Genomic DNA, 20,020 nt, shown 5'->3' on the forward strand with positions numbered 1-20,020 from the left:
TACTACTACGACAATCCTGACGCACACATACAAAAATGACACTAGAAGTTTGAATTTGCCAACATTTAATTTCTTGACAATCTCTCCCATTACCAATTTATAAAATCCCTTGTCGATAACACGGGATTCATTTTCCTCAGTCAGAAAGCAGATAGATCTTTTCAAAGGCTCATGCTATTGGGATGGGGGTTAAGGTTTAGGGTAATGACAACATTCTAACCATAATTTCTAATAAAAATCTTCCAATACTGTATATGTTTGCTCTCCGTGTTTTAAAAATACTTAAGTTTAGCACTTTTATTCTCGCATAGAATTCGAATACAAACATCAGCATCAGTAATGTAAGAAAGGCAAAGGTAAGAAATTTGGCTGAGTCACACAGCTTTGAACACGGATCAAATGTTAACCCTGCAGCTTTGGGGGAAACGGACTGGACATTGTGTGTCAGTTACATTTCATACAAATAAACAAATCGACAAATAAAAACTCCCTCCCACGCCACCCTGAATGAGAACACGTGATAAGTCTTCCAGCCACACTCAAGATATTGGTCTACCGTCTAAAAGAGTGTGTTTTTGCTGGTTTCATACACCACTCGCACAACAGACACACTGAAATTCCTGAAGGATCTTCCAATGATGGCTCCCAAAGTACCGCTCCCTGACTCCTTGGAAGGTTGTGCAATTTTGGCAGGAGTGACAAAGTTCAAGTGCTCTTGCAGAGTTGGAGAGAGAGAGAGAGAGAGAGAAATGTGCATCTGTAAAGAGGAAAGTTGCATGAGGCGGGTAGCAGAGAGCATTATTCTCATGTCACTTCCTGTGCCCCTTTCTGAGAACATGAAACCTGGGAGAGAGTATCATAGTGCTGTTTGACACAGAAAGAGAAAGACAGATTGGCTGTGTCTGAAACAAAAAAGTGCTGCCCGATCATTCAAAGTTTTTGGATGAAGGTACTCCTAAAGGCAGGGTTACTCAAATCTGTGCCTGAAGTGCTACTGCCTTGAAGAGTTTAGCTCAAACCTTGATCAAACTGTGGGCAGTGCACAGACATATGGTTCCATTGTGCTTCAGGTGTCCCTAGTTTGAGTCCCGGCACGCAGACCTTTCCCAATCCCGCTCCCTCTCTCCCACTTAGCTTCCTGTCTTAAATACTGTCCTATCCTAATAAAAAGGCAAAAACACCAAAAATAAATCTTAAAAAATAAGAATTGGAGTTAAACTCTGGAGGGCAGTGGCCCTTACTTTGGTCGGATTTGAGGAACTGTGCCCTAAGGTTTTAGACAGGCTTCAAAAATCCTAATCTGTCAGTTTCCACCTATTTCCCGGACACTTTTCAAGTAACCACTGAACCAGGTGTTGGGATATCATAGATGGGGAATGATATGTCCAATGTATTGACCAAATGGAGGCGTTTCAGTAGTAGGGACGCACCAAGTGGTGAACTAGTTATGCTGCTAGTCGACACGCTGGATGCACACTGGTACACATTTTGGATGTCTTAACCTGACTGATCTGCCTCCGGTGTTGTAGTCTCTATTAAAGGGCTGATGAGTTGGTGTGTTTGATTAGAAGGAGTTCAAAAATGTCTTTAGTGTTACTTTCAAGAGCATGGTTGAGGAAACACTGGAATAAATATCACAATGGCCATTGTTTAATGCATTGTCCAATCCAGCTCGTTTACAGCCACCTTCCTGCAGAGTCTGACAGAAACTTAAGGCTGGAATACAACTTTATGACTTTTGCCTGGAGACATGCATCCCTGCAGAGTTTCGCTTCAATCTTAATAAAAACACCTGCCTCAGTGGTTTAGTGTAAGATTTATTTTTCTGTAACCGTTTACAAAGTACTAACTAAAATGATACTTACTGTTCAGATTTTAAAAGACGTAGTATGTTCCAGCCTTTATATTTGTACCATTTGTGACAAGGCAATTCCTACTAATCTTGCAAAAAGAAGCAGGGGTAGCTAACCCTGCTTTTGGAGAGTTACCTTCACATAAAATTTAGCTCCAACCCTTATCAAACACACCTGAACCAACCAACCATGTGTCCTGGATTACTTGAAAACTACGGGAAGGTGTAGTTTTGGACCTGAACTCTGCAGGAAGGTGGCTCACCATACGCAGTGCTGGCATAGAGCCATTTACACTGCCTCTTAAACTACTTGGCCGGTCACTAGACTCGGATATGCCTTGATGGCTTACTAACTTCGGGATATTGTCAGCGAAGGCAATATTTTTCATGTTTCTGACACAGCCAGTGAGTAAGCTATATATAGAGATAGAGAGAGGCCAAGAGAGAGGCTGCTTCAGCTGGTGTTAGTGGTCACCGTCCCAAACGTCATGCTCTATGTGTCCGTTATATGGCTGAGTGGAGTATCTGCCGGCTCCATAAGCCTGTACTTCTCCTCCAGTGATGGCTCAGTCCCCTGCAGGTGAATTAGTGGCTTGGTCTGGAATACACCCAGACGTTCCTGGTTTCTCTTGTTGTATATTTTCACCCTGTGCTCCAGTTCCGGACTGGCCTTGACCGACCCTGCCGGACTGGGCAATTTAAGGTTGACCGGGTCCACCCTGCCTTTCTGTGCCAGGCAAGAGTCCTCGGACAGGGAAGAGAGCAGCTCTTTGACCACCGCGCTGGGGTTGTGGACACCCGGTTGTGTGCCGAGGGTCAAAGGGCTGCAGTATGGAGGAGGGCAGCAGTGTTGGCCGCTGTAGTCGGAGGTGGACGCCTCCCGTACGGTAGAGCTGCAGTCAGTCGTGGAGCCCAGCGTGTGGCTGCTGACGCTGTGCTGCCGGGCTGTGAAGCTGCAGCTGGACCGGGACATGGTCGTGCTGGATGCTTCACTTACAGAGCTGCCCGTACGCTCCTGGCCACTGCCCGGGCCGTCAGCACTGACGAGGGAAGGCGGCAACTGGTTGGGGTTGGTAGGAAGGTGGACATCTATGGCTGCTGTGGTTATGACACGTGCACCAGGGTCGGGCACCCCGATGTCTGTGTGTACAACAGATAGTGTAACATAGTGAATGAGCGCCATCCTAAATATTTAAGCATCAGTGCCAATGGTCATCTAATAAATTAGCCAGACCTTTTGACCTTTTGGCCTTTTGAGATCAAATGGTTACCGTACTTGATTAAACAGTGGGATGTGATCTTCAAAACTGCCTTGTCAGTTGATATTATGGAATATTTGAGGGAATATAAATAAATAAGTAAAGGAAATATAAATATTATATTATAAGTAAATATTGCACAAATGTTTAATTTCATTATTTGCTCTTTTTTTTTTATTATTACATACTTGCATACTATATAATATATAATATATATACCAACATTTTATGACCCATCATCCACCTTGCTATCTAAATATTGCCATCAGCCGATGATAAACTTGTATCAGTCGGTCAACTCATATTTTGGATGTATGTATCCAATGCATGTAAACAATAGGTTGCAATGTATCTAAATGAAACATTCGCCAGTAAATATTACAAATATTCTAAGCATGGATCAATGTAAATAAATAAATGAGCAAAAAAGAACTTACCGCTACTTGGCTCACTGTAATACTGACTGATGTAGTTATTCATATCATCCTGAACGGCGCTCTCTGAAAAAACGAATCACAACAATCACAACATTATGATTTAACGACACAAAACCAAAAAAACATAGAAACATATTTTTTTCCCCCTTAATTTGAAATGTAAACAGTTTCCCTGTTTTATAATTGGAGAACATTTCTGAATCACTATGTAGTGAAGCGTGCTACAGTGCAAGCAATGCATTAACGTTCTGATTCTGGCCACCCTTCTCTGCTGCTTGGCTTCCTGACCCAAAAAAGCATCTGTGTGACGTGGCTGTGACTGTAGATGTGGTGGAGGGCATCGGCTGGGTAGAAGGTCTTATGATCTGCCTGGCAGAGCGAGGAGTCGACTGTACTCTAAGTGCCATCCGCACATCTCTGGAGACCAGACTCAACTCACTGCGCCTTTTTAAATTCATTTTTACTGTTTGAAATATTCATCAAACGGAGGCTCTGAAGGAGATGGGCAGCCGACTAAAACACCAGGAAAACAATCACAGCCGAATATAAATAACACATGAGGATGAAGACATTTTACTTCTCCCTGGGAAAGAGAGAAAAGAGAGCGAAACTACATTTCTCCAAAAATAAATTGTGCTTTCTAAAAATTTGCAGTTGTATGCATTGCTTTTGGTAAAATTCTCTAATATTTGGTTTTGTTTAGGGGGAAGTTTTGACATGTAACATGCCACACAAAGATGATAACTAGAATACATATGTGAGCTCTAAAGTCTTTCCTAATGTCTTGCACTGAGAAAAAATATTATGTGTGTCTAGTTTTCTTGTAAAAATCCAAACATCCTGAAAACAAGATACATTTAAGTGGGAAGCAAAATGTTTTCATAGAAAATATCTTCAGTCGAGTTTATTTTTCTATCCTCATTGGCGTTTTTTCTTGTTCTGAAATGTCACATTTATTTTTGAAATGAAACAGTGTTCAGCTCTGTTCTTGCGGGCTTTGAATTTTACACTGTCAAAACTTAATCATTTTATGAACTATTTATTTTTGGCGTCTCCGTCCAGTATTTCAGGAATCCGGTTTCTGAAACAAAGCAGACGTTGAGAGCGATGATTCAGCTCGATCATGTCACTCAGTATCTCTGTGTGGTCACGCGGCGCAGGACATTCTCACACGAATCACACCTCGCTCAACTATTCAAAACTTCAGAAAGCAGCTCTATAAAAAATGAGATCAGCTCTTATATTTTCTGCGTCTTTGTCTTCGGTGCTTAAACGCATCTAACTCTCGTGTTATAAGTGTCTTTGAGGTGCCAAATATAAAACAAGGCAGCTAAGATACGAGCCCTGGGGTCTCCAGGGGTCGGCCTGCACTTTGACAGCATTTCTGTCCATGTGTCGTTTAGAGGAAAAAGCCACGGGCTGGCTCCTGGTGCCCACATTTCCCACAATCCTCTGGAGGATGAAGTGTGGCTTGCATGAGGACCATTGTGGGGGTTTTCAGGTTAAAAGAACAGATGTTTGTGCCGTAGTTGAATACTCTTTCAGGAGGAACAAGACCCAATGCACAGAGCAGCTTGTGTGTGTGTGTGTGTACATCACGTTCAAAAGTTTGGGGTTGGTAAGATTTTAATATAATATAATATATATATTATTATTATTTTTTTTTTTTTTGAGTAAAGTCTATTTTTCTCATCTAAGATACATTTTTTATCTAGAAATACTACATTGTAACTGTATGTAATATATTTTTAAAATGTAATTTGTTTCTTGTGTCAAATCTGTATTTTCAGCACCGTTCCTCCAGTCTTCAGTGTCACACAATCCTTCAGAAATCGTTCTGATATAATGATTTTTAAACATTTATTTTTATGATCAATGTTGAAAACAGCTGTGCTGCTTATGATTTTTTTTAATGATTTTTCTTTACGGTCATATTTGGCCAATTTAATTTTAAGTATTAATTTTAACCTTCTGAGTGGTGGATGGATAGATAGATAGATAGAATATTATATAATTAATAATAGATAGATAGAATCTTCACATATTACCTTCATCAACACTTCCATATTGAGTATAATTTTAGCGTCACATGTAGTGGAGTGTGGATAACCGTGTAACATCATTTCACCTGTGACTCTGGGCTGGTTTTACTCTCAGTGAAAGGCAGAGTACCTGGAGGAGGTCTGGGCTCTCTGGTGTTGTCAGATCCAGCGGGTCCCAGGCCGTCTATTTCCTGGAAGCTGCTGCTCTGTTTGCCCCACACATGGTGGATCTGCATGGCGGCATCACGCTCAGCGGCCAGGTCCAAATCCTGCTGCGCCAGGTGAGCCCTCAGCTGCCTGATCTCAAACTGCCCAAGACAAGAACACAGAGACTGAACTACTGACTGCACTGATTCCTCTGCAGCAATGCTGTTCAGGTGGGAGATATATGTATGTATGTATGTATGTATACACACACACACACACACATATATATGTATATATAATATCTGAATAAACAAACAGTACATTTTAAAATATTTTAAAGATGATATATTATGCCCCTATTTACATTATGTAATATAAGTCTCTGGTGTCCCCAGAATGTGTCTGTAAAGTTTCAGATCATTTTGAAAATGCCTTTTTTAAGTGGAAGCAGAAACACGCTGTTTTTTGTGCCTGTCTCTTTAAATGCAAATGAGCTGCTGCTCCTCAGCGCCATTTTGCAGTATCATTGCAGTTCAGACCTGCTAAAAACTTCTGTTTTGGTTCTGATTCTCATGTTTATCTCGCTGAAAACATGCGTTTTAAACCATATCAGTTTAAGCTTCTTTCACACACAAGTCTACAGTTTAAAACACACTTGAGTAACAAAAACTCTCGGTTATGTCTGTGAAGATTTTAGATCTGTGTGGCAGCTTCATCATACAGTAAATAAATCAATAAATCCACTGCTCTCTTGTCTCCTCTGAGGCTGGGACTCTAAATAGTGTTCTGTGCTCGTCTGTGCAGCCAAAGACACAACAGTTCGTATGTTTTGCTCAAACTTTCACCATGGCAGTAGAGCTGCTACACCGCTGTCACTTGCAAAATCAAAATGAAGGCGCTGTTGGTATAAACTCACAGATTAAGGGGCGGTAATATTATAATGAGATCCCTTTGCCAAGTCAACAAGGGAGTAGTCTCAGTGTCAGATGTCAGGAAACGAACTGTGATTGGTTGTCACCTTTAAATCATTTATTTTAGTAATTGAATTAGCTGTCATTATAAGCTGGTACATATAATGCAAAGTGTAAAAGTTGTTTTGGCAAGAAACTCCACTAAATTGAAAGTCTTAATTAACAGATTTGATTCATATTAAAAAATAATAATATAACTTAAATCAGCTTGATTTCAACGTAAACAAGGAGATCTAACATCTTATTCAAAGGTAAAACAATTATCTTATTTGATTAGCGATCTACAAATAGTGTGGAATCTTTGTCTTATTTAGTTGTTTTTCTTTGTTTGGTTAGATTAGATTAGATTATAAACACCAGATTAATTTAATTTTTATTTGTTACCTTTCTCTTTAAAATTTAAAATAAAAAAAAAATAAAAAAACACAATCTAAGAAGATTATAGCTCTTAAATTACAAAGCATAATTATAGCTATTATTCTAAATATAATTTTGATTAAAGTTATAGCCATTTAGTTGATCAAACACACTGATTACTGGCAGTATTACAAATTGTTACCTATAATTTATATCATAAACACACTAATATGGATCTCCTTGCAACATTGTTGAATCAATGTCCACACGCTCAACATAATCAATGAGCTCGACTGTTCTCGGGCTCTCAGATCAGTTCCCAGCAGGGAACATTCAAGACATCTCTATCACAGTCTTATCTGTCCTCTTCCCCAAGGAGAAGAGCAACAGAAACACATCTAGGGTGAATTGTGTATTTGAGTGGCGTGCATTGATCCCTGTCTGTGTTATCAGTCTGGTGGGCCCAGGACAGTCTGGACGGGTCACGTGACTCTTTTATGTAATACACTGGGTTGGATTGCAGCTTGAAATGCGAGCTTGCATCATCCGCAGAGACCCGATCAGAAATGAAGCATGAGCTTGGTGCAGTTCAAATATGGGGGATATTCAGGATGAATTGTGCTGTTGAGACACATTTCACCTAACAGCAGACTCGGAGGATACCAGTGGTGTAAAATTCTGAACAGACAAAACATGTAAAGAAGGAGAGATTGTTTACGATCACTTTTTCAGGTGACTCTGAAATGGCAAAATTATAAAAAAATGTTAATAACAGATACAATCTGATCAATAAATACCAATGAATAATCATTTATAGGCGGATACCGGCGCTGTGTTACTGAGCAGATGAACTGAAGTGAAAGGTGATTGTGTGTCAGAGTGCTGCCCTCTGCTGGAGAAACACACAGTGCCACATGATGACAGAATTATGGAAAACATGTTTGGAGAGGGGACGAAATAATAAAGACGTTAACAGAATAGTGCACCCAAAAAAAATAAAAATTGGCTTAGTTTGTTGCTTCATTTGAACAGATTTAGAGAAATGTAGCATTGCATCAGTTGCTCACCAGTGGATCCTCTGCAGTGAATGGGTGCCGTCAGAATGAGAGTCCAAACTACTTTTAAAAACATCACAACAATCCAGTCCATCGTTGATCATCATTCCACGTCTTCTGAAGTGAAAAGCTGCATGTTTGTAAGAAGCAAAGTCAGCTTTTTCCATCAAAATGGTTCTAATGCAAACCGGTCAAAATATGAGTCCTTAATCAACAATATCACACTCTCCAGTAAAAATCTCACATCTGAATCCGTTTTGGACTGTTTTTGCTTGTAAATGATGTTACTATGCCTATTTCTCTCCTAATTCAGACAAGATTCACTTTTTCACTGGAGAAACAATATTAAGCACAGAGGACCTGTTCGTAATTAAAAATGTCTTAATAATGGATTTGTTTTTTACAAACACACCCCTTTTGATGTCACAAGACATCAACTGAAGGACAAGGAGTGGTGTCGAATATTGTGATGCTTTGATCAGCTGTTTGGACTCTCATTCTGACGGCACCCATTCACTGCAGACCAGAGCTGATCCTCTCTATATGCAAAGTAAGGCCCTGAAAACACCAGGGGGCCCCCTTGCTCTCAAAGATGATTTAATTGTAGTTTCGTTTTTGAATTTGACCAACAGTTATGAAAACATGACCAATCATTTCTTTTAATGCAATGCGCTGTCACCCTTTATTGCTAAAAATCAGTCAAGTCATGTAATGTGAATGTTGTACAGTATTGCTCAAGACTAAAAAAATGATTGAAAGCATACCGAGCCGCAGAAGAGACTGTTTCTCAATCGCTTTCCGCGAGCACGGTTCGAGACGGAGTGAAACACGGACAAATGATAAGGCCCCCAGAAGTCTAGCATCGGCTCTGCTGCTGAGGATCCAGTGCTGAGCAACTAATGAAATGCTAAACTTCTCTAAATCAGCTTTGATGAAGAAATGCCCTCATCTACATCTCGGATGACCTGAGGGTGAATACATTCTTATTTTTGGGTGAAGGATTCTTTTAAAGCACCACTTACGCTCGTGAGCTATTACAAAGCTGCTGTCAAGGTAGTGTCACTGGCACAAGAGAGCACTTTTAGTGTTATTTTGGTGATGTTCATCACTCACGGCCTGTTCCTGACAGATCTGTGTGAGTCTCTCCAGCTGTTCCTCCCTCACAGCTTTGGTCTTCTCATACTGCTGGATCTCCAGCTCCGTCTCCACCTTCACCTGCAGCACGTACGCTACAGAAGACAAACAAAACAGCAGAGGAAAGTACAAATTATAGATTATTATTATTATTTTTTTAGCATGATCCTTTCAAATACTCACATCCTTTTCGAGCAAAGTTTGGACTTGGCAAGTTTTTGTTTTTAAAAGAAATCTCTTATGCTCACCAAAGCAGCATTTATTTATTATGGACTAAGTACAGTAATATTACAGTGAAATATCATTATAACTTAACTGTTTTCTATTTGATTATATTTTAAAATGCAATTCATTCCTGTGATCAAAGCTGAATTTTCTGCATCATTACTCCAGTCTTTAGTGTCAAATGATCCCAGGATATTATCATAACAGAATATTTATATTCAAATAAAATTATTCAATTATTTGAACAGACTACATTTATTCGTAAAGAGCACGCAGAATACATTTAAATAATAATACTGTAAAACAGCTGTTCAGATGTTAACAGGTTTAACACACAATGGGTAGCTTTGATAAACTGCTAATTGTTTTCTGCAAACATTCAATGCCTCCAAACATTAACATCACCTCCATCCACGTCTGAGTGAAGAGCCAGTGTTTGCCTCATATTCTCATGAACATGAGCGTCGTGTGAGGTTGATTTCTCAGACTGGGCTGGGGTCTCTTAATAAAGCCATAGCCACATGACCCCTCTTATCCTCCACTCACTCTCCGTATCAATTAGACTCTTCTCACACTGGTACCATCTGCCGACAGAACTCCCAGCATGCTTTGCTGCGTTGCAGTGTGTTTTCTCAGTACCACAACATTCTCTGTACATTCAGTTTCAGGATTATGATATATTATTTTAAGTAAATATTTTTTTTTGATATATTTAGATGTATTTAAATAAAAAAAAAATTGAGTTTTATCTCTCTAAAACTGAGATGTCAGATGTCTGCTATTTTACAGCTTAGTCCGGATTTGGGAAAAAAAAGCCTAACTACTATAAAATTATATATACAGTTAAAATAATAAAATACATTTAATTAAAAAAACATCTATAAAATAAAATAAAGCATATCTCAGCAACTAACCCTTGCTGTCACATGCTGCTGTGTACATCAAGGGACGTCCACAGGGTGGCGTCGGACTGGATCAGACTCGCGCGAGACTTGAGCTCGTGAATGTTAATCCGTCAGCGTGTCCGTGTCAAATATCAGCTTTCGTTTCTCCTTCGTTTCTCAGGGTTCAGATTATAAAACTTCAGCATTCTACTGTTGTATCAAACACTGTTTGCAGTGTAATGACTGTATTCAGCCGAGTTTTTTTTTTTTTTGCTTACTGTGCACTTTCTCAAATTCATATCTTCAAATTCACACGACAACATATGCAATTCTTACAACTTGCACAAAACAAACCACGAAGGAGAGGGAAAAGACAAGATATATGTGCAATCAGACATGCAGAATAGACAAAATGTAAGCACAAAGCAATATGAATGTAGATTTTAATAGAAAAGGCACAGAAGAAGGCATGCAAGCACTTTAGATTCATATTAAGTATTTCATCATTCACAATTCGTATAAAAAAAGTATTTTTACATTATAAAAAAAGAACATAAAATACTAACTAAATAGTCCAAGCTTTAACTTGAAGTAGTTTACTACTGTACCTTTAAAATTGCTACATGTAAATTACCTCTTTTATGATTTGCTGTGCTGCACTCTGACATCATAGTCATAGTTATATATGTGTGACATTTTTGCAGTAGTCTACAACAATTGTTCTTGGTATGTCCTGATATTTCATCAGTACTTCAGATTCCTGTATCCAGAATCATTTTAGTATTATTTATGTAGTAGTATAGTTTTTATTCATATTTTAAAATAGCTTTTTCAGCTTTAATTTTAGTTTACGTTTTAGTAAATGTTACGTGCTTTCGTCATTACGCGTTTTCTTTTTTTTTTTGTCTAGCTTTATCTATCTATCTATCTATAAAACAATTATATATAGTTTAAGTATTTCTAGTACTTTAGTAGACTAGATAGCTTCCGAAGCGACATTTCTAGTTTTCTTTTTATTGCATTTTATTGCAGCTTTATTTTAATGACCAAAAACAGTTTTTAATAGTTGTATTTATCAATAACAACACTGCTTGTATTGATCTGATTTATTATGACTCTTCTATCAGACTCAGAGCAGGTTCTGTGATGCTCTGTTGGATCTCAGTTGTTTGTTGTCATGCGCTGTGCTCCTGTAAGTGTGTCTGACGCCGCTCAATGATGTTCAGTGAGAATGAGGGTGACCTGCCCCAGTCATCGACCATGAATACACTTGCATAAACACAACCTGTGCTGAGACATTATGGACATTATGCTCCTCTCTGCGCAGACAAAAGACTCTGAATCAGTCTGAATTTTAATAAGACCCAGGCTGGCAGCAGCAGCGCGTGTGAGACGTCTATCAGAACTCACACTCATTGGGCCGGACAGGACAACAGCTAATAAATAAACTAGTCAGCTGAATTAGCAAATGCTTTTACATTAACACTGTCTTTAAGGGTTTAAAAGGTCAAATATATTTACATTTAGTCAATAAATAAATAAAACATTAAGTAAAAATCATCAGTATGTATAGAAATGCAGCCTTGATGAGCATAAGACACTCCTTTAAAGACATTATTCTGATCCCAAACCTTTGAACAGTAGTGTATATATCATTTTTTAAAAAGACAGTGTGTTACCGTCAATGATTCTCTTGACTCTCCAGATGCGGAGGGTGATGATGAGGCTGATGGCGTCCCAGGGGCTGCTGGGGCCGTTAGCCACCGTGGAGGCCACCATTGGGGCCAGAGAGAGTACAATCACAGCACCGTCAAATACCTAATTAAACAACAACAACAAACAATCATACGTCTTTCAGCTTGTAATACTGTATATACAAGTGTATTTAATCCAATAGTACACAACTGATAAAGAATCATGTTTTAATTAAGTTGTTATATATTGATTTATTTTTAATGTATGTGTACATTAAAAGTACCATTCTGGCAGCGAGAACGATCCTGAACTAAAAGAAGATTAATGTGTTGGCATATGATGTGTTTATTGAACCAATCAGATAAGAGTAAATGGAGAGTCAGTGAAAGCCTCATGTAATTGGCTACAAGAAGGTGGTGGACCCGCCCTCTGTCTCACGCTTGCAAAACTTGAGAATTGGGCCAAAATTGTAAGCGCAGAGAAAAGAAAGACTGAGCTGTACATATCAGTTTACTTTGGGAATCTTTTGCCTCACATGCATAACTAGTCATTTAGACATTTGCAACAGATTTTTTTTTTTTTACACATACAGGTTGCTTCTATACAGTTAATCCATTTTGCAGTTCTTTAAACTGTTGTTTTCACTCGCAAATCACTGTTCACAGGCTTGCGGTACTTTCGACCGTATTTTAGCAAAAACAACTTTGGCAAAAGTGTAAGCGTGGAAGAAGAATGCAGATCATATTTATTTTGCTTTAGCATGGAGCTGTAGTTTCACAATACTTGAATTACTACTATGAATTACAGTAAAACGTGATTTACACCTTCACAAAGCTTCTCTTGCACATGCAAATTTAATTCACGCTTACAGTCTTATGTACTCTTCCACAACTCTTGCAGATCTTTTAGACATTATTTTTACATAACAATTCTGACTTTTCTGTTGCAATTATGAGTTTATACCTCACAATATTTGATATTGTAAATTATAAATTATAAATCTTACTAATCCCAATTTTTTGAATGGCATTGTAAATATATAATACTTATTTTGTATTATTTCTGTTTTACAAAACATAAATTTTTCCATGAGAGTGTGTGCACATTAAAATAATCAGTAATTTACAAATAATCTGGTAGACATGACAAAAAAGCTATATTTATTATTTAATGAATGGGTTTGGTCGATAAAACTAAACAGCCAATCACAGTGTCGCTCAGGCAACAATGTTACATTGAGAGTGTGTCACTGCGCCAGAGAGAGACTCGTCCTTCATTAAGTTTCAAGGACTCGCCCCTTCACTCTGTTTCCCCCCGTACTAACGGGACCCCGGGGAGCTTACCTCAACTTTGTTCTCTATATAATCCCAAATCCCGAGCACCACGATCCTAAAGACAGTCTGGGAGAGGAAGAGAGGAACATGGAAGAGAGAGCATAGAAGTGGAAAGACCAACAGAAAGAAAGAGAAAAGAAGCAGATTAATGAAAATCACTGATCAGATTTCTTCAGTAAATGCTTCAGCGCATTGCATTCTGGGAAATCATCCACACACACACACACAAATAAAAAAACAGAGCGCGTTTCGTGAAAGGGAGGCAAGAGAGAAGCCTTGGGCAAAAAAAAAAAAAAAAACATTTTCAGCGCCCCACGAACAGCAAACATAAATAATGAGCTTGCGGGTAAAATGTGTACGTAGGGTAATTCAAAATCTAAGTGATATCGAGATGTGCCGGCAACAGAATTCACCTCCATTTGGTGGCGAAATAACCTCCGCAAAACCCATTTCCAAGCCGAATCATTTTTTCCCTTTCATCTCGTCTCAGAACGCAGCTCATAATTTATCAGTGACCTGCAATATGTATTCATAAACTCCCAAGCGGGGCGAGATCTCATGGAAACACTCGAAGGAGACGCTGTTTTAGTGACTGCTGACTCAGGTGGCACAAGCTAGTCTTTTTTATCGCTTTCTATCACTACTTCGCTCTCTAAAACATGTGGTGCTGAAACCTTCCCGTCTCTTGAGCCTTTATCGACGAGCCAAACGCAAGCTGAAGGAAATAAATGCAAGTCTGCTTTAAAAGAGCCAGATACAAATGCAACTGGATCTGAAGAAATGGGAATCAATAGAAGTCAGCAGCACGTGTCAGGACACACACACACATACACACAAGCACACACACTTTGAAAGTACAGTAACAGCACAACGTGAAACTGTTTTTTTCTTGGGTTCAATTAAGACAACCCTACAGCATAAACATTCAGACGAGACCTTAAATCAAATTCTTCCAAACGTCCCGTAGTGGCACCATTCATTTGAAACCTACTCTATCGACAGTTGTAAAAGAGGCTATTTCTAGCAAGCCTGGTGGCTCTGTGTAAATAATGATTGGTATATAATGATTGGTAAATAATGCCTGTGACCTTTAAACACGCACTTTTAACACTGAGACGTTGCTCATTTATAGCTTCGTTATCTTTCATTTGAATACTGACAATAGTCTTAGATGTTTCTCTAAAATGTACATCTCAGATAACTTTGTTTTGGAAGACTGATGGGAAATGTTTAATGAGAAATGTATTCGAGCAAAAATAGAAAGCAAAAAAAGAAAAGGAAAGCAGGATACTTCAGTGATTCACACTCACCTCGGTGAAGAACACGGACAGGATGACCAGGCTGATCCAGTGGATGATACATGCGAACTGGAACGCATTATTAACTGTGGACACAATTACAAGAGGTTTTGCTTTTACTTCATGTAAATCTGATTATAATATGTATAAAATGTAAAGCGCTGTAGATTCTCAAAACATGCACAACTCAAAGGTCTGGGGTAAAGATTTGAAAGAAATTAATACTTTTGTTTAGCAATGATGCATTAATGTGTTTGTTCATTAAATAATATTTATATTTAAAACTTTATAAACTACAGAAACACATCGATTCGCTACAGGAGGCTTTATTCACCCCACGGAGCCGTGAGGCACTTTTTATTATGGATGGATGCACTTTATTGGACTTGTTTGGGACTGTTGAAAAATAACATCAACTGCCATTATAAAGCTTGGAAGAGCCATGACATTATTAAATATAAATCAGATTGTATTCGCCTGAAAGAATAAAGTCATATCACTTTATTCTTTACCCTTTAAATGGATGAAAAGTAGAGACAGTAAAAACAAACTTTTTCTTTATTCCAAATAAATCAGCATATTAGAATGATTTCTGAAGATCACGTGACACTGAAGACTGGAGTAATGATGCTGAAAATTCAGCTTTGATCACAGGAATAAATTATATTTTAAAATATACTTAAATATAAAAACAAATATTTTAAATTATAATAACATTTCACTTTTTTTATTTATTATTATTTGAATCAAATGAATGCAGCCTTGGTTTAGCATGAGATACTTGTATTCAAACTTTTGAATTATACAGTATTTAGTGTTGAGAAGTTTAATTCATTTTAGTGAATTGGTTCATTTGAATGAATATACCAAAACAATTCACTTCATTTTACTACTGTTTTAGAAGTCTCTGTGTGCCATTTTACCACTCATTTTTGTAAAATATTTATAAAATGTTATTGTTCACCATAAAACAGTGTTCAAAATTCTAATTGTAGGGCAGAACTTTATTTTGTACATCACATATACCATTTTTTTTTTCATTAGAATAACTGGCACAATCATCCACGATAAGATCAGGAACATATTAAAAAAGTGAAAAAGCTAAACTTTAATTTAATTTTGGCTTTTGTAACGGCAAGGTAATACTATATTTTAGATTTTCACTTTGCAAATCAGCTAAAATAAATCATTATTATGATCTTTTAAACAGACTAAAACACATAGAAACTTTCACCAAAACAGAACATCTCACAAATTACTGATGTATATTTACTGTAGATAACATTTAAAACCTCACATAATAGTCATCTATTTGATTAGGCGTTACATAAAAATCCTTGAAATACATTAAAATGGGTTTCCTCAGAATTATTCCCATATGAAACTCCTCCTTACAAGAACTTTTCAAGAGGGAAGCCAAATTTCCTACTATGTGTGCAGCATCAGGACAGAGGGCTGCTCGATCTCATTATGGCAGCCGCCTGAGCTGAAAGCATTAGGCATTTGTGATATGATATTCCACCCATCCGCGTTCTGCATCTATCTATTTATCCGCTCTATTACAGTGCAAGAGATCTACTGCATTCAGTTATCACCCCCTCTCTCGCTCGCTCTCTCCACACGCCGCAAATCTCCGGGCCCATATGTCTTAGTTTGCTCTGTTCACTGATCTGTCCATCAGTCCATTCATCTCCCTCAATCCCTCCTTCCATTAATCTCGCCGGCCGGTCGCTGTCCTGCACTCCTCCACTGCTCCCATCCGCCTCTCCCCCCTCCATCTGTCTATCAGGACTGTGTAAAGGCTAGAGAAGACATTGAGATATAGGCTGGCTTAGGCCTCTGTCATCTCTCACATTTCTCTCTTTAGTGTGCACTCATCTGCACACAGAGCAGTGATTTCCGCCGTTGTGTGATTGAGGGTCTCCGCTCAGATTTACAATAGGCTCTTATGAGAATAGCAGCAAATAGCAGCTACGCAAATGTCACTCACAATGTGTTTATTGAGAATAATCTCTACAGAAAAGATTGGGAATCAGAAACATACAATCTGAGTTCATTGAGTTCAAAACAAATGTCTCCTATGGGCCATTTCTTTCCAGTCAATCAAAAAGCAGAATGGCTCTTATGAGTGTAGTACAGTGTAGTGGAAATCTGAATCTTTCATGCAGTGAGTGGCACTGTCTGATATGTCAGAGCATGTGTAACAACAACAATATAATAAATCCCAGATTGACTTCTAAAGGGATCTGAAGCCCTTCTAATACTCACATTGTAGGAGCTTAGTATCAATGAGCAGTTCCACAGTCAGTAAGAGCACCACCAAGATGACACAGGCCACCAGGAAACAGTTGAAGCCGGCGCTCAGCAAACACACCTGCCACAGCGCTGCTCTCCTCCCGCAGCACGGCTTCAGCCAGTTAGACCTGCAGATCCAACACAGTGACAGATACAGAAAGAGAGAGAAAAGTAACTATTTCTGAACTACAAAACCACAAACACAAGAAAACTGAACTGTACTTTCACACATATGGCCAACAACACAGGCGAAATAGAGGCTTACTTCACTTCAGTATCTACTTGTACATACAAGTTTACTTCTGATTTTGTATACAAGTTTACTTTATTTTGTAAAAGTAAAATTAAACTAATGTACAAAGGTAAACTTGTATATAAAGTTTAACATACATACAACTTGTGTACGTTTATTTGTACACAAAAGTTCGCCAAGTTACTTTTAGATTGAAATTTACTTCTATTTCTGTGTAAGTATTAGTTTACTTGTAAAAGTAAACTTTCATGAACAAATAGAAGCAAACTTGTATATAAAAGTAAACATTAATATACATAAAAATTTGCTTCTGTTTGTACATAAAACTGCTTGTCAAGTTTACTTTTACATACAAGTTTACTTCTATTTCTACTTCTAAGTACAAGTTTACTTTGTTTTACATACAAGTTTACTTCTATTTCTACTTCTAAGTACAAGTTTACTTCTATTTCTACTTCTAAGAACAAGTTTACTTTGTTTTACATACAAGTTTACTTCTATTTCTACTTCTAAGTACAATTTTACTTTGTTTAACATACAAGTTTACTTCTATTTCTACTACTAAGTACAAGTTTATTTTGTTTTACATACAAGTTTACTTCTATTTCTACTTTTAAGTACAAGTTTACTTTGTTTTACATACAAGTTTACTTCTATTTCTACTTCTAAGTACAAGTTTACTTTGTTTTACATACAAGTTTACTTCTATTTCTACTTCTAAGTACAAGTTTACTTTGTTTTACAGTATTGTTCAAAATAATAGCAGTACAATGTGACTAACCAGAATAATCAAGGTTTTTCGTACATTTTTTTTATTGCTACGTGGCAAACAAGTTACCAGTAGGTTCAGTAGATTCTCAGAAAACAAATGAGACCCAGCATTCATGATATGCACGCTCTTAAGGCTGTGCAATTGGGCAATTAGTTGAATTAGTTGAAAGGGGTGTGTTCAAAAAAATAGCAGTGTGGCATTCAATCACTGAGGTCATCAATTTTGTGAAGAAACAGGTGTGAATCAGGTGGCCCCTATTTAAGGATGAAGCCAACACTTGTTGAACATGCATTTGAAAGCTGAGGAAAATGGGTCGTTCAAGACATTGTTCAGAAGAACAGCGTACTTTGATTAAAAAGTTGATTAGAGAGGGGAAAACCTATAAAGAGGTGCAAAAAATGATAGGCTGTTCAGCTAAAATGATCTCCAATGCCTTAAAATGGAGAGCAAAACCAGAGAGACGTGGAAGAAAACGGAAGACAACCATCCAAATGGATAGAAGAATAACCAGAATGGCAAAGGCTCAGCCAATGATCACCTCCAGGATGATCAAAGACAGTCTGGAGTTACCTGTAAGTACTGTGACAGTTAGAAGACGTCTGTGTGAAGCTAATCTATTTTCAAGAATCCCCCGCAAAGTCCCTCTGTTAAAAAAAAGGCATGTGCAGAAGAGGTTACAATTTGCCAAAGAACACATCAACTGGCCTAAAGAGAAATGGAGGAACATTTTGTGGACTGATGAGAGTAAAATTGTTCTTTTTGGGTCCAAGGGCCACAGGCAGTTTGTGAGACGACCCCCAAACTCTGAATTCAAGCCACAGTACACAGTGAAGACAGTGAAGCATGGAGGTGCAAGCATCATGATATGGGCATGTTTCTCCTACTATGGTGTTGGGCCTATTTATCGCATACCAGGGATCATGGATCAGTTTGCATATGTTAAAATACTTGAAGAGGTCATGTTGCCCTATGCTGAAGAGGACATGCCCTTGAAATGGTTGTTTCAACAAGACAATGACCCAAAACACACTAGTAAACAGGCAAGTCTTGGTTCCAAACCAACAAAATTAATGTTATGGAGTGGCCAGCCCAATCTCCAGACCTTAATCCAATTGAGAACTTGTGGGGTGATATCAAAAATGCTGTTTCTGAAGCAAAACCAAGAAATGTGAATGAATTGTGGAATGTTGTTAAAGAATCATGGAGTGGAATAACAGCTGAGAGGTGCCACAAGTTGGTTGACTCCATGCCACACAGATGTCAAGCAGTTTTAAAAAACTGTGGTCATACAACTAAATATTAGTTTAGTGATTCACAGGATTGCTAAATCCCAGAAAAAAAAAATGTTTGTACAAAATAGTTTTGAGTTTGTACAGTCAAAGGTAGACACTGCTATTTTTTTGAACACACCCCTTTCAACTAATTGCCCAATTGCACAGCCTTAAGAGCGTGCATATCATGAATGCTGGGTCTTGTTTGTTTTCTGACAATCTACTGAACCTACTGGTAACTTGTTTGCCACGTAGCAATAAAAAATATACTAAAAACCTTGATTATTCTGGTTAGTCACATTGTACTGCTATTATTTTGAACAATACTGTACATACAAGTTAACTTCTATTTCTACTACTAAGTAAAAGTTTACTTTGTTTTTACATACAAGTTTGCTTATATTTGTTCATAAGAGTTTACTTGTACACATTAATACACGTTTACATTTACATATAAGATCACTTCTATTTCTGCTAGTACAATTTTATTTACACATACAAGCATACATTCTCCTTTACATACAAGTTTATTCTTACTTGTAAAAGTAAAAACAAACTTATGTATGAACAAAGTACTTGTACAGTATATAAAGGTAAACTTTTGTACATACCAGTTTGCTTCTGTTTGTACAGAAAAGTTTACTTGTCAAGTTTACCTTTACTTGCAAGTTAACTTCTATTTCTACTAGTGTACTTTTAGTTTTGTTGCTTCTATTTGTTCATGAAAGTTTACATCTAC

General features: G+C 37.8%; 1 protein-coding gene across 3 annotated transcripts in view; it reads right to left on the minus strand.

Moving 5' to 3' along the window:
- Positions 1 to 47: 47 nt before the first annotated feature.
- tmem266 (transmembrane protein 266) overlaps positions 48 to 20,020 on the minus strand; it is a 57,753-nt gene continuing 37,780 nt past the window's right edge. For all 3 annotated transcript variants that reach the window (XM_026202791.1, XM_026202789.1, XM_026202790.1), the window contains 8 exons: positions 16,959 to 17,113; positions 14,703 to 14,776; positions 13,402 to 13,458; positions 12,043 to 12,181; positions 9,234 to 9,349; positions 5,721 to 5,898; positions 3,549 to 3,611; positions 48 to 2,992 (listed from right to left, as the gene is read on the minus strand). In XM_026202791.1, coding sequence (XP_026058576.1) covers positions 2,346 to 2,992; positions 3,549 to 3,611; positions 5,721 to 5,898; positions 9,234 to 9,349; positions 12,043 to 12,181; positions 13,402 to 13,458; positions 14,703 to 14,776; positions 16,959 to 17,113 — 1,429 coding nt within the window. In that variant the 3' untranslated portion in view covers positions 48 to 2,345. The remainder of the gene's footprint in view (positions 2,993 to 3,548; positions 3,612 to 5,720; positions 5,899 to 9,233; positions 9,350 to 12,042; positions 12,182 to 13,401; positions 13,459 to 14,702; positions 14,777 to 16,958; positions 17,114 to 20,020) is intronic.

This window comes from Carassius auratus, chromosome 25 (genome assembly GCF_003368295.1).
Source record: "Carassius auratus strain Wakin chromosome 25, ASM336829v1, whole genome shotgun sequence".
Lineage (NCBI taxonomy): Eukaryota > Metazoa > Chordata > Actinopteri > Cypriniformes > Cyprinidae > Carassius > Carassius auratus.